Source organism: Ursus maritimus, unplaced genomic scaffold, assembly GCF_017311325.1.
Source record: "Ursus maritimus isolate PB19 unplaced genomic scaffold, ASM1731132v1 scaffold_14, whole genome shotgun sequence".
Classification (NCBI taxonomy): Eukaryota; Metazoa; Chordata; class Mammalia; order Carnivora; family Ursidae; genus Ursus; species Ursus maritimus.
Genome location: NW_024423786.1, coordinates 6821897 through 6837608, shown reverse-complemented (window position 1 = coordinate 6837608; position 15712 = coordinate 6821897). Strand labels below are relative to the sequence as shown.

The window sequence follows — 15712 nt, the reverse complement described above, 5'->3', positions numbered from 1 at the left end:
TCTCACTGCGCAAGGTCTCCGCCAATGAGAAAACGGGGACTGTCTGAGCAGTCACGTTCCTGCCAGAAGCAGCAGCATCCTCCGCAATCAGAACTGGGGAAGCCAAGCACTCTGAATAATCACAAAACATCAATTCATGCCTGGGGAGGGGAAAAAAGAGTAGGCTCTTTGACTCTGGAGCTACAAAGCCACACCTTCTAATAATCAGGGCCACCTCACCAGCTCTGACAAGCTCCCCCACTCTGACAATACCGACGGGCTACACAGTTGCCAGAGCAGACTCTCCGGGCAGCTGGCTGGCTGTCTCAAGTGCTAAAAACATGTGAAAAGGCATTCCACTCCCTTGGTGGGGCATGCGTGTTCAGAAGAGAGTGCGAAGGGGAAGCCGGAACAAGGCTCAGAAGCAAGCTCTTTTCCTAATGTAAACGTGGTAACCTTGGACAGATGCAGAAAACTTGCATTTCAACCCCTCTGTTTCACAAGTAAGGAAACTGAGGCCCAGAGTGTTGGAGCAACTCATGTCATGATCGTAGAGAATGCCGGTGGCACAGGGAGGATTAGCTCCAAGACGGGCTCTCTAACAGCTCCAGCAGGCTCGCACGCCAGAAATGACCAGCACCTTCTCATAAACACAAAGAGCCATCTTTCCCACTTTCAGGAAGGTCTCGAGTTCATACCATGAATACACAAGGTGAGAATTAATTCAACCCTCCCCCCTTTCCTGCAGTTTTGCTTTCCACAACCAACTGTGGCCTGGAAGCAGACGATCCTCCCTAGTCACAGTAGCTGAATGCTACGTCCCAACGCCTATGTCACTCACCTCACTGCACCACGCAGACATGTCATCATCTCACATCACCACAAGAAGGGTGGGCCCATCACAACAGAGATTCCGTGAGAAAGACCACATTCACATAACCATTATTACAGTATACTGTTATAACTGTTCTATTTTACTATTAGTTATCTCTGTTCATCTCTTACTGTGCCTAACTTGTAAATTAAACTTTCACATGGGTATCTATGCCTAGGAAAACACACAGCGTATACAGAGTTTGGTACTATCCATGTATCAGGCATCCACTGGGAGTCTTGGAACATATACCCCTCGGATAAGGGGGGGAGGCTACTGTATTTCTTAATGCGTACAACTCTAAACTCCTAAGCAAAACATTTTATGTACGTCCGTTCAGACACTAACCTTTCCTTCCATTTCCTGATAAGACATTCACCGAAGACTGATTCTCCGAACAACCATCAGTGATACAGGCAAGAAAAGGCAGTCTTCAGACAACCACCCCCCAGAAGCTGGAAGAGAAAGCTAACATCCATGGGGAACACGCACACACACTCACACACACACACACACTCACTCACACACACACACACACTCACACAGTCATACAAGTAAGTTGGAAGGAAAGAAGATGTCATCTCTCAAGTTATTAAAAACGGTTAATCCCCCGCCTGGCAGGTAAACGCTGTTCATCCTTTCACTTCACAGCTGGCACAAAGTTGCCAAAGAACATGGCCCCAGCACGGAGCACACGGAAACCAACCCAGAACGCCCTCACTTCAGAAAGAAGGAACTTACAGATGGGGGTTGAAGATGCGACTCATCTTAGAAGCATGGTCATTTTCACAGTCCAGGTCATCGTCCCCTTGCTCCACGCTGAACTTCCTCTTGCTGGGACTGATGGGTGGGGGGCCTGTGCGGTGACTGGTAAGGGCAGACGCCACAGGGAGGGTCTGCATCCTGGGTTCTCCCCTGAGAGCAGCTTCACCTACGCAAAGAGAGATGATGTCGTCACCAAGGAGGAGAAACGCCCCCCTCAGTGCCCCGCTTCCCTGCCCACCCCTTGCAAAACTACTCCCAGTGGAAAGTTTTGGCAACAGGACGGGCTGCCTGCCATTCTCAGAACACGGCCTGAGCGCGAGGTGAGCTGCCAAGCACACGACATTTTACACCAGCGTGGTTTTCTACACAATAACTCACTCCCCTCCCCCAGCTTTATTGAGATTTAACTGACGGAGCGCACTGTGCAACGTTAAGGTGCACAAGGTGCTGATTTGATACACTTACATGTTGCTAACACCTCCATCACGTCACATAATTCCCATGTCTTCAACAACTCTTTAGGGTAGAGTTTAAAATTAAACCTTGCACTAAAGTAACAGACGGGTAAAAGTACTGACCACAAACCATCTCTAAAGTTAATTTAAAACAATAAAGGTCTTTTGATGTGTGGGTATTCGACTCTATACCTATAAGAGAAATGACCTAACACAGGCTTCATTAGAACATGACTAGAAACTCACTTTTCTTGCCTGTTTCATTTTTATTACAATTTTGGTATGTTATTTTTTTTAAGAATGAGGAAAATTTATGGGTTAATAATTCATTTGCCCAAAACGTTAAAAGAAATGAAAACACCTTGTTTAATGAAAAATAAACATTTCATTCTTACAGCACACTAAATATATATATATATATACATTTTTTTTTTGTATGTCTGTTCAGGCGCTAACCTTTCCTTCCTAAAAAATATATATTTTAGTGGGCAGCAAAGCAAGGTTTATTGAGCGATAGCAAAGTGATAGTACAAAGCTCCCAAGGAGGGAGGGGACCCAAGAAGGTTGTCCTTTTTTTTTTTTTAAGGATTTTTTAAAGATTTTTTTTCGGGGGGGGTGCACACAAGCAGGGGAAATGGCAGGCAGAGGGAAAAACAGGCTCTCCACTGAGCAGGGAGCCCAGTGTGGGGCTCGACCCTGGAACTCCGGGATCAGGACCTGAGCCGAAGGCAGACGCTTAACCGATTGAGCCATCCAGGCATCCCACATTAAATATATTTTGACTATTATCAGCACAAAGTTTCTGCATATACTTTGTCATGAGCTTAATACACAGGTCCAATTCTCAAACACTTTCAAAGTTAAACACTCAAATTAGAATTCACATTGTGATCTGATTCAACATCTCGGAGTTTTTCATTCCTGTAATTAAAAAGACTTTGTACTAAGCGATAACTTTGTGCCTCATTATTAATTAAAATAAGCATAACCCTTTATTATAATAAATGTTTTATGCCTTCTAAAATTTATAAAAAAGAGTAATACATACTTTAAGAGAAAACTTCTAGTTTTCTAAGTCATATGGGAGGGGTTACCTAAATTTTTCACAAATAATAACCCTTTTGTCATGCTATTATTCATTCATACTGGCCTCTAAGGCATGGCCAATTTTGTTTCCACTTGGTCACAATTTGAGAGAAATATTAGGATAAAGTCAACTTCATCTGAGACCTTGTGGTACCTAAGAAAGGAAATCTTTGTTTGCCATCAGTAATTTTCATATCATCACAGATGTGTGGACAGTTTTAACAGTCGTTTGCTTCATACACATATGACAAATACAATTTTGTTAGGGAAAGGAGGGAGGGAAAAGCCTCCTGAATGTTTACCAGGAAAAATAAAACTTTTGCCAATTTAGTCAGCAAGATATAAACTAGCAAATATACAGTGACCCCATAATACACCTCCAGGCAGTATTTCTTTCAGAGATTTTGGCCCCAAAGCAAACTGGAACTTTCCATTTTAAATGAAATACCTAAAAACAGGCCATATGCTGGCCTGCCACACTCAAACATTCAGTAGGATTTTGGCTGTCCTCTACTTCCTATTTATGAATTTTTGGTTTAAAAAAGCAAGCAAACAGGAGCGCCTGGGTGGCACAGTCAGTTAAGTGTCCGATTCTTGGTTTAGGCTCAGGTGGTGATCTCAGGGTCGCAGGATGGAGCCCCAAGTCGGGCTCCGTGCTCAGCACTGAATCTGCTTATGACTCTTTTCCTCTGCCCATTCCCCCTGAAATAAATAATCTTTTTTTTCTTAAGCAAGCAAATAAAAAGCCATGCTAATATTTATATGGTGATAAATCAGAAAATACTCTTTCCAAATATGCTCCCCTCTCTCATACCCTTCACCTCCACAGAAAGGGGAGAGGGCATTTCCAGTGTAAAACGTCAGTAGCCCGGCTAACTTTTGGAGGAACCCTGATGATACCCCAGGAACTCAGCAATTGCAAATCAAGCCTCATCAAACTGGCACGGAGCCACCATGCCCTCCGCCCTGTGTTTCTCCACATCCTTGGCCGGTTCAGCGGAGATGAGGAGTACTTGGGCTCTGTGTGGACCCCTGGGCTTTGGGAACCATTTTATCAGATGCCAGATGTGTAGCAACACCAGTTGCCATGGAAACCTGCCACCACAGCAACAAATTCACATCACTCCAAAAAATGAAGAGTCACTCATTACAACACTAGCATACGCTGCTAAGCGAAAAGCAAAACTCTTGGAGTCAGAACAACATTGCCACTCCACTCCCCAATTTCCATCTTAATAAAAGCTTGTTTGTGCTTGTTTTCAGTTTAAGTTCATGAAATGCATGCCCTGCTTCTCTTTAAGACCAAATCGCTGGTGTCTGACATAGAAAGAAGAAAGTCCACAGAATCCTTTGGAAACACTGGGATTTCTAACTTGATAGGTAAACGACCCACAGAGGAACAACAGGTGGTTCTTCTCCCCTAGGGGCTGTGACAAAACTGTACCAAATCCCCTACAGACAAGGGGACATGCATGTTGTTAATCTTGGAAAGGGCCCTGTACACTTGGATTCCCTCACTGGACAGAGAAAACTGTGCCCCTAGACATGGAGGGACCTGCTCAGGTTCACAGTCAATGGTTTACTGTAAGCAAGAACCCATGCCCTCTGCCTATCAGAGTGACATCCCCCCCCACACACGTGCAAGCCCCACACATGGCTCAGAGCCAAGGCACTAGGGGTAGAAGGGAAGAAATTCAGTTACAAGTGTAGAAACAGGTCTTTTCAGTTATGACCCTCATTCATTTTGGCGCCTCCACTCAAGGACCCTCATGCAACACCTTGTATTATAAAGTGGGATTTGCTTTAATTATGGTCTAAGTGGCAAAAGAAGGTTAAAATTATTTTAGAAAAATTGAAGAGAACACATAGTCTGGGAACCGAGACATGGCAGGACATTGTCACTTTACTTACGGCCAGGTGAATATGGGCACACACTTCCCCTCTAAGGCCTGCCTACAACAAGGGGCTGGACTAGTTAACACCTAACACTTCCTTCGGCCCTCAGAGTCAGTGACCCAGCTGTGATCCACAACCCCGTAATCGATCAAGTACCAACCAGCCAACATTTACTAAGCAATTATTATTTTTTTATCATAATAATATTTTAAATTATATTATGCTAGTCACCATACAGTACATCCCTGGTTTTTGATGTAAAGTTCCATGATTCATTACTTGCGTATAACACCTAGTGCACCATGCAATACGTGCCCTCCTTAATACCCATCACCAGCCTATCCCATTCCCCCACCCCCCTCCCCTCTGAAGCCCTCAGTTTGTTTCTCAGAGTCCATAGTCTCTCATGCTTCATTCCCCCTTCTGATTACCCCCCCTTTCTTTATCCCTTTCTTCCCCTACCGATCTTCCTAGTTCTTACGTTCCATAGATGAGAGAAACCATATGATAATTGTCTTTCTCTGCTTGACTTATTTCACTTAGCATTATCTCCTCCAGTGCCGTCCATGTTGCAGCAAATGTTGAGAACTCGTTCTTTTTGATAGCTGAGTAATATTCCATTGTATATATGGACCACAGCTTCTTAATCCAGTCATCTGTTGAAGGGCATCTCGGCTCCTTCCACGATTTAGCTATTGTGGACAATGCTGCTATGAACATTGGGGTGCATGTGGCCCTGCTCTTCACCACATCTGTATCTTTGGGGTTACTAAGCAATTATTACTTGTGTAACACTGAACGAAGGCAGCAAAATGTCAAGTATGTGTCTCAGGTGTCATATGTTCAAAAAACTAGAAAGTGAACCCGTGGTCAAATAAACTTGGAAACCAGGAGATTAAACAATTTCCACAGCAGCTTCTTCTCCACAGGCCTTCTTATCCTCTAAAGCACTTGCCCGTTTCCAAGCCAGAAACACGGCAGTGATGCTTACAGTCACCCCCACCCCCACACCATCCTACACGTTTCTGTAAACTCGGTCTTCCACGGCAGCATTCTGGCCATGTCAGCCCACTAGGACCCCAAACAGCCAAGGGCTTGCCAGTCATGATGAAATAACCTCCAGGATGCTTCTGCATTCATAACCAACAAGTGGCCCCACGGCATTCCCAGCCTTTGTTCCTAGTATGCCCCTTTGTAAGCTCTCAAAATGTCAGCCCTAGAGATTAAACCAGACTGGACACCACTGCACAGAGACCTCACTGTTTAACCCCAAGGCCTTTACTCAGTTTCCTCCTCCCATCTTCTTATATCAAACCCTATGCATCTGTCAAAGGCCACTTAGAATGCCTCCTCCCCCAGGTTGTCTTCTTTGACTCCTCAATCTAAAAGTCATCACTTCTTCTGAACACCCATAGAAATTTATCCCTATGATACTTCCCTTCCTACTTGGTTTTGTGCTCCTTGAAGCAGGGGACATTTAATTCATTTGATATTCTCGAGAATGCAAAGCACAATATCTTCCACATAGTAGATGGATGGTAAACACTGCTTGAATGAATTACGAAGCAGGGCAATGGGGTGTCCAGGTTAGGAGTTACAGGATATGTTAAAGATCAAAGATGCTATAAAATAAGGAATTTCAAAAGATCTATTTAAGAATATATAAAGAACTCTCGGGGCGCCTGGGTAGCACAGTCGTTAAGCGTCTGCCTTCGGCTCAGGGCGTGATCCCGGCGTTCCGGGATCGAGTCCCACATCAGGCTCCTCCGCTGGGAGCCTGCTTCTTCCTCTCCCACTACCCTGCTGTGTTCCCTCTCTCGCTGGCTGTCTCTCTGTCACATAAATAAATAAAATCTTTAAAAAAAAAAAAAAAGAATATATAAAGAACTCTCAAAACCCAATAATAAACAGAACTCAATTTAAAAACAGGAAAAGATCTATATACTCATTTCTCAAAGATATGCAAACAGCCAATAAGCACATATAAAGATGTCTAACATCATTAGCAATCAGGAAAACATAAATCAAAACCACAATGAGATAACCACTTTACACACACTAGTGGGGCTATCATCAAAAGACAGAAAGTGACAAGTGTTGACAAAGATGTAGGGAATTTGGAGCCCTCGTGCATTGCTGGTGCAAATGCAAAATGGTGCAGGTGCTATGGAAAACAGCTCTGGGCAGTTCCTCGAGTGGTTAAACATAGAGTTACAACATGAGCCAGCAATTCCACGCCGAGGTATATAACCAGGAGAAATTAAAACACATATTCACATAAAAACTTATACATGAATGTTCATAGCAGCATTATTCATAATAGACAAAAACCCAAACGCCAAGCAGCTGATGAATGGGTACAGAGAACATGCAAATCTATCCATATGATGGAACACTACTCAGCCGTAAAAAGCAATGAAGTACTGATTCATGGATGAATCTAGAAAACAGTATGCAAAGTGAATTCCACCCCCCAGACACAGAGGGCCACACACTGTCTGAGTCCACTGACATGAAATGCCCAGAACAGCCAAATGTGAAGAGACAGAAAGTAGATTAGTGCTTGCTGGGGGGTGGGAGGAGGAGCAATGGGAAGTGACTACCAGTGAATGCAGGGTTTCCTTCGGGGGTGATGAAAGTGGTCTATCATGAATTGTGGTAAAGGTTGCACAACTCTGAATATACTAAAACCCACTGGATTGTATACGTTACATGGGTGAATTACACTGGTGTGTGAATATCTCAATAAAGCTGTTACCCTCACCCCTAAAAAATAAAAATATATTTATAAGTAGATGACAGAATACTCCAGTATTATTAGTTCCTTTCCTACCTCAGGTTTTTCACACTGAACTGTTATATAAGAACAAGCATCATTCATTTTTCCCCTGCAATGAAAGTAAACCTTTTCTTGTGATAGCTATAGCTCTCTACAATGTTAAAGCCAGATTTTTTTTTTCTACTATTAAGTTAAGAAAAGGCAAAGCAGGGAACCGCTTGAGGTTACGGAGATACTTGGGTTCATCAGAGTTCTATTAAGCTCCAGCTCAGCTTGTAATCGGACTGTGTGTGTGAGCGTGCCTGTTGCACGCTGAAGGCTGTGTGAAGTGCTGTCGGAGAAACAAATGATGAAATTTATACAGACGCTGACCACAAGCAGGGGAGGAAAGAATACACACCAAAAGGAATTTATCTTGAGGTGTAAAGACTATTTGCTCCTGAACTAATGTGTATTCTAAATTTCACAACAGTTTGGTAATTGAAAAGGGAGAAAGGATTATCTTTCTTTTTCGGGAAAAACAGGAGAAAGGAGATCTGAGTAACCCGGTGTTTCAAGTTTCTCAAGTTGGCCTCGCCACAACTGTCAATTTAACTTAAAAAAAAAATCTGATTATAAAAAGGAATTTCAATTTTTAAAATGTATTTGGCGTTTTTAACCAGGGATGGGTTACTGAAGAAAAATGCCCAATAGATACAAAGATTACATAACTGCTATTTTTAGTCATGGTGGCAGTTCTAATACAGGGATCAAAAATATTCTTAAATATGTCTTCCAGCCGAAGATGAGCAAAGATTTTTGGCCCAAGATTTCACAAGAATCAGCATATATTAATTTCAATTTTTTTAAAAAAAGTTTAACAGAGAAATAAAAAAATTGCTTAGCTTTATGATGTGCCATATAATGATTCTGGTGAAATATTACAAGAAAATTCTGCTTTCAAGTCAGAATAAAGCAGGAGAAAAGCAAGCCATGGAGACAAGACCCAGAAAGATGTGGCCTAGGTTCAGAATCCTGCAAAGATTCTAAGACTCCTTAACTTCTTACATTTTAATAGAGCTAGGCTTGAAGTTTGTCTTATAATCAATTGGCATATTTTAATAAGCGAGACCGTTTCCTTCTTAGTGGGACACAAGATAATGGTGCATCTTAGACTGGATACACTACAGAACCCAACTGGAGGGCCTTCAAAACAGTACTTGTCTTGTTAACCTCTGCTTCTTCATTTGTAAAATTAAGTGATTTGATTACATCACCTCGATGGCCTAACTTCAGCTCTAAATATCTCCATTCTATGTAATGTACACCTTCCAAAGTTAAGTTATACCTTTTTTTTTTTAAAGATTTTATTTATTTATTTGACACAGAGAGAGAGAGAGAGACAGCCAGCGAGAAAGGGAACACAAGCAGGGGGAGTGGGAGAGGAAGAAGCAGGCCCCCGCGGGGGGGCGGGGGGGAGCCCGATGTGGGGCTTGATCCCAGAACGCCAGGATCACACCCTGAGCCGAAGGCAGACACTTAACGGCTGAGCCACCCAGGCGCCCCCCAAAGTTAAGTTATACTTTAATCGCTGATCAAGAAATACTACAGCTTTATAGGGCACACTTTACACAATAGGAGAAAAAAACTGATCCCACTAAGTATTCTTAAGTTACCTCGTCCTGGAGGGAGATGTAATTAAAAATAAAGGACACTTCTAATTCTCAGTGTTCGAGCTTCACTCACTCACTAAAATACCATTAGAAAGTTGTAGTTAGTAAACTGAAGGTGAAAATAAATATAATTTGGTCCACAAAAGGCGGATTCGACTTTTATACATCTGAACGATGAAGCCCACAGGCCTTCAACATGGAGCTGAAGCAACTAATTTGGTTCAGAGACAGGAAGGGATTCCAGGGAAAAGCAGAGGTGGCTTTAGAACCCAGTCGCTCAGCTCCTGGTCACAGCACCTCTTCACCAACTCTGTGGGCCAAGTGCCATACAAGATCTGTGACTGCATTCAAGACTGTGGCATGCCTCGTGAGGAATTAACCAGAATCATGGCATTTATTGTCATTTTTTGAAGATTAGTCAAACACCACAAGGCTGAAATGACAGTGTCTTTGTGTTTATGAAGAAGGGGAAGGTACGTCTGTAGGAAAAACAAAAAAAAATACCTTGCTGTAACTTTTACGGGTAGATTTTTCACAAAAATCTATATTGCCTTCCTTGCTCAAAAGCTTTCTTCCACAATTTAAATCATTGCTGTGTTTAAGATTTTATGTTCTACTCCCCTCCCCAGCCCTTTTATCATGTTTGAACCTAAATCAAAGTAAAACCACAGCTTAGTTCCCCCCACTACCCACAAGCCTCTGGGCTACGTGGAAACGTCTCCTGTCTGACCACAGCCCAGGGCGACCAGACTGACATCACCCTACTGGCGAGAGTCACCCAGATAAAACAACTGCACTCTCCTCTCACACTCAAGACCGTGCAGGGCAGCAGCCCGGGGCTTATTCATTTTCTTTCAAATAATACTTCTTTGTCTCAGGGACTAGCAGCTGGAGAGAAGACAGTGAAGTCAACCTCCTTCACACAGTTCAACTGGTGGCTATCCCCATTCTGGTTCCCTTTTTTCATTTTGTAAGGAGGGCTGTTAGGCAACATGATGAAACCGGGGCGAGCCAGCAGAGATAAAAGACGTGACGTAGTGTCTGCCAGCAGAGCAGGGATCACAAGCCATTCTACAACTCAGTGACCGCGCCCCCTCGCCCCCACCCCTTTCCCACCACTGCTCTCGGGAGCCCAGAGCCACAGCTGGAGACTTGCAGAGTCCAGTCTCACATCTGGAGGCCAACCCTCAGTGAAAGGTCACTCTTGTGCAGTCAGCCAGGCGGGGGAGGCAGACCCCCAGCTGAGCAGGATTTGAGCAGCTCTGGTCTTCTTAGAGCAACAAGGGGATTGTTCAGGAAAAAAGAAGAAGAAGAAAAAACGCTTACGGTATATTGCTGTCTGCTAAAAATATAATTAAGGATAACAAAACACAATAAAACGTGGAGTTGACACATGCATTGTAATCAGAATTTCAAGTAATCCAAATAATCCTGTAAACGTTACACTTTGAGCTTTCCTGTATCTTATGTCAGTATATTTTATTTTTAAAGCATTTAAAAATAGGATCTGTTACTCTGCTTTTTTCTTACTATAGTCCTATAATGCAAGAAGGGAAAAATGATTCCTGAATTGTAGCTAAGGAGACTAGTGTTTCAAGAATTAAATGAACTGCTCAAGGTCACAAAGCTGATCCAGAGAAGAGCTGGAAGGAGAAACATGGCATTCAGATCCCTCCATTTTCATATTCTTTTTAGCTGTGCAGGATGCTTTACAGGTTAAGGAAAAGAAGTGGTAGGTGCCTGGGTAGCTCAGTTAGCTAAGCTTCTGCCTTTGGGTCAGGTCATGATCTCAGGTCCTGGATCAAACCCTGCATCAGGCTCCCTGCTCAGTGGGGAGCCTGGATCTCCCTCATCTCCCTCTGCCGGCCACTCCCCCTGCTTGTGCTGTCTAGCTCGCTCGCTCTCTCTCTCAAATAAATAAAATGAAGAAGAAAGAAGGAAGAAGGAAGAAGAAGAAGTAGTAGTAGTAGTGGTGGTGGTGGTAGGAAGACAGGTGAAGAGGAGGAAAGAGGAGAGAGCAGGCGGGAAGTCCGGAAGAGCAGTGTTATAGGCAGAGTTATGTCCCCCCAAAATTTTCCAGTCCTAACCCCAGTACCTCAGAATGTGACTGTATTTGGAAACAGGGTCTCTACAGAAATAATTAGGGTTAAATGAGGTCATTAGGTAAGTTGGTGCCCTTCTAAGAAGAGATCAGGAGCAGACACACACAGAACGAAGACCACATTAACATGAAGACGGCCATCTGCAAGTCAAGGACAGAAGCCCCAGAAGAAACCAGCCCTGCCGACATCCTGACCTCAGACTTGCAGCCTCCAGAACTGTGACACAACAAACATTTGTTAAGGCTTCAGTCTGGGGTGCTTTGTTATGGCGCCAGGGCCGAAGAACACAAGGAGGAAAGACTAGAGAGCGAAGAAGGGTGGTGAGGACAGGTCTGAAACTTAGGTCTGGCTCAAAGGAGAAAGCTCTTCAGTTTGGAACCAAACAGCTTCAGCCACCTCATCTATTCCAGCTCACCTAACATGGAGGGACTGGTCAAGATGCATGGATGCTGCTTTGGGATTAGAAGCTGCAGAGGAGAGGAGACCAATGGGTCAGCACTAACAGAGAGTGGGCATCTTGGCTGGGCTCCAGGAAGTGTACAGCTTCAGCACAAATGAACAGGGTGCTCTCTGAGACGCACAGGTGAAGGACAGAGCCCCTGCAGAGCAGGTGGGGGGCTCTCCCAGATGGCAGTCCTGCAGGACTGAGGGGCACCTGTTCCGAGACAGTCCTCGGACAGCTGTGCATCGGGGTGGAGGACGTCTACGATCCTTAATGGTTTTAAACATCTGTAATTCTATAGGGACTAGAACAGAAAGGGTCAAAAATAACCCCAGGGGAACAGTAAAATGTCTAGAATTCTCAATCTCCATTCTGAATAGACAATAAAATACTTTAAATAAATTGAATAGAAAGGTTAATCTGAATACCAAAAAGCACTAGCTGAAGGTATTTTGAAGTCAATTAAAAATTATTATATTCACATCCATATGTCCTATTCATTTAATTAAGAAGTTGTATACCACTTAAAATAATTTTGTTGTGTTTGGGATTAAAAAAAGGAAGTCCCTGCAATCTCATTTACTCTACTGAATTCACTCCACAACTTCACTGTATCTTCACGGATTATGCAACACTGTAACCTCGGGGGTGCCTGGGTGGTTCGGTCAGTTAAGCATCGGACTCAGTTTTGGCTCAGATCATGATCGAGCCCCATGTTGGGGGGGATCCCACTAAGTGGGGAGTCTTCTTCCACTCTGCCCCCTCTACCCCCTCCAAATAAATAAATAAATATTTTTTTTAAATACTGCAACCTCAGTGAAATTATCACCAAGTAAGAGAACTGAAATTAATGTCTTATTATACATATCACTTCAGCTTAAAGAAAAATTCAGGTATCTAACAATGACACAATTAGGCTGAAGATCAGCAGATCTTGGTATCAGGTTGGGTTCTGGCTTCGTAAATCGTAACTAGGACTCAAAAAGATCAAACAATTGTCTGCGTCCTTGGTTTCCTGAGCCAAACCAATGACCACACCAATGTCTATTCTTGGTCCTCCAACCCTAGACTGTGACTCTGATAGAGTTGCGGAGGGTTCAGAGTCAATTAGGAAGCCGAGTCTCAGAGCGCGAGCCCTACTTTCCTGTACCGATGAAGCCGGAAGGGCTGTGTCTGCCTGGATATTAGAACATCAACATAATGGGTCACGTGTCCTCACAAATCCCTGTCTGAGGGCCCGGCACCAACACATAACCCAATAAAGGCAGCCCAAGAACCTTTTAGTGCCAAGCATACAGAACTCTCCTTAATGGAAAAGAACCTGTAACAGAAGAAATTCTTCACTATATTCACCAGAAAGTCTACTTTTGTGACATGTTACTGTTAATGAGGAGGAAAATTATAGAAGTTTTTACAGATGGTAGAAGCATCAAGCTCAATTTCCTCCATGGTAGAGCTCATAAATGTTTAGAAGGAATCACCAAACAAGGTGAAGTGAAAAAGGCTTGTTCTAGCCTCTTCAACAGTTGCCTCCTGAGGGACTCCAGTTGCCACGAAAGAGAGAAATTAAGCTGTGGGGGAAATGGTAAATGTAGATGGGTACTGTAAGTGGGTAAAAATACCCAAAGAAACTCTCTCTTTAAGCCCTTTGGTGTGCAACAGGTTAAACATCGAAGGTAACATGCTAGTATCTGCATTTTCCAAAACATTCTTCACATGAAAGGAATTCTGGAGAGTATCACTCTGCCAGGAGCTCCTGGAGGGTTAAGTCTTAAAATGAGTCACTGACCACTGGAGGGGGAAAGGGGAAAAAAAGACCATTTTGGGAGGGAAAGGTGAGCCTGGAGACTTTGCTTCCTCTGATACACCATAACCTCTGGAATGGACTCATCACAGTCTGCCTATAGAAGAGCTTGCCCATGCCCAGCTCTTTCTGTAACACTATGCCTGTGGCCAGGAGTGCCTCCCTTCTTTCTGTACCCTTGACCACACTAGCCCAGTGCAGAGAAACTGCAGAAGTGGGCTTTGGAATCAGAAAAAGGTGTGATCTTGGCAAAGTCTCTTCACCTCTCTCGTAAGCCCCCATTTCTTCATCTACCTTGAAGGATTTTTGTGAGAATCACTGAAAACTTATAGAAGGTTCCCAGCCTGGAAGAGGCCATGTACTGTACTGTGCTTAATTCCATCAGATAACATTCTCACATAAAGGATGAGATGAGGGGCGCCTGGGTGGCTCAGTTGGTTAGGCGTCTGCCTTCAGCTCAGGTCATGGTCCTAGGGTCCTGGGATCAAGCCTACATCAGGCTCCTTGCTCAGCGGGAAGCCTGCTTCTCCCTGTGCCTCTCCCTCTCCTTGCGCCTCTCTCTCTTTCTCTCTGTGTCAAATAAATAAATAAATAAAATATTTTTAAAAACTAAAAATAAAGGATGAGATTATGGGGGCAAAGGAGACTTCTCCAAACATCACTCTAAATATTCATGAAAATTCCTCTTCTCTCATAAAGTTCTCACATACACAGTTTCCACCAACTAACTGTAAAGGTCAGGACACACAGCACCAAGGAGTATGGGTGAGTGAGCATTCCCAATCTGTTCCACCGGGAGCCAGCAGGTGACCTTGGGGCAGTTACCTGACTTCCCATGACTGTTTCCATGTGTGTGAAAATGACCACGTGAACCCACACATAGGTAGGCTCTGAGCTAGTTCAAAGATTCAAGAAGAAACCTGGCACAGCACCCAGCACATAGCTGATGATCAGTAAATAGCACCATGTCCTCCCCAGGCACTCTCAACTCAATATGCTTGCTTCTGTACACCTCTCTCCCCACTAGAATGCATTCAGAATCCCTCTTGGCCAATCCCTATTCATCTTCACTTTCAAAACCCATCCCAGAGGCACGCTGCCACCCCCGGCCCCAGAACACCTCCTCTGACACCATCTGGCAAGGCTGACTGACATAACAGCCCTGAGTGACATTCTAGCACTGTCTCCAACTCAAAAGCTACAGACTTTTTGAGCAATACCATCATGTTTGCTATGGTCTCTAAAGAGAAATGGCCGATCTTGTTCTCTGCAATATATTCTAGTCCAGACCCTGAGGAATAAAACGAGGCTCCCACGAACCACTTCAAAATTCTTACACATTCTGGCATATGGACTGTTGGAGATCATATACGGGCCTATCTACTCCAAATATGAAGTCTCATTATCAGCTCCAAACCCCCAACAGAGCTAAAGTGGGCAAGTAGCTAAGATGTGGCAAATACCCTCAATCAAATACCCCAAAAAGCCATTCTGCCATCCCACAGAGATGCATTAACTCACTGTATTACTTATCATTGCAAACATGCTGGTTTCGGAAGCCACAGAGTGAATTTTCCAAGGATTAAAATAGGACTCAGTTCGAATACTGAGAGAGTGACACACAACACTGAGGTAGTGAAAGCAGCACTAAGAACTCAGGCATGCACATAATTCAAGTGCCTAATAACCGTGAAGACTGTAAAACAAGCCACGTAAAGTAACATTCTGTAAACTTCATCAGTGAAAGAGTTAGGTATTTCAGAATTTTTTTCCAACTTTTTATTTCAAAAAAGTCTTAAAGCCACAAAAGTTGAATGAACAAGAATCCCACTCCCTACCCTAGATTCACCTAGTCTAAGCATCTTGTCAGTGTTTTCC

General features: G+C 43.6%; 1 protein-coding gene across 4 annotated transcripts in view; it reads right to left on the bottom strand.

Moving 5' to 3' along the window:
• Positions 1-15712, bottom strand: part of VGLL4 (vestigial like family member 4) — a 157158-nt gene that overhangs the window by 40139 nt on the left and 101307 nt on the right. For all 4 annotated transcript variants that reach the window (XM_040628446.1, XM_008697875.2, XM_040628445.1 and 1 more), the window contains one exon: positions 1595-1784. In XM_040628446.1, coding sequence (XP_040484380.1) covers positions 1595-1784 — 190 coding nt within the window. The remainder of the gene's footprint in view (positions 1-1594; positions 1785-15712) is intronic.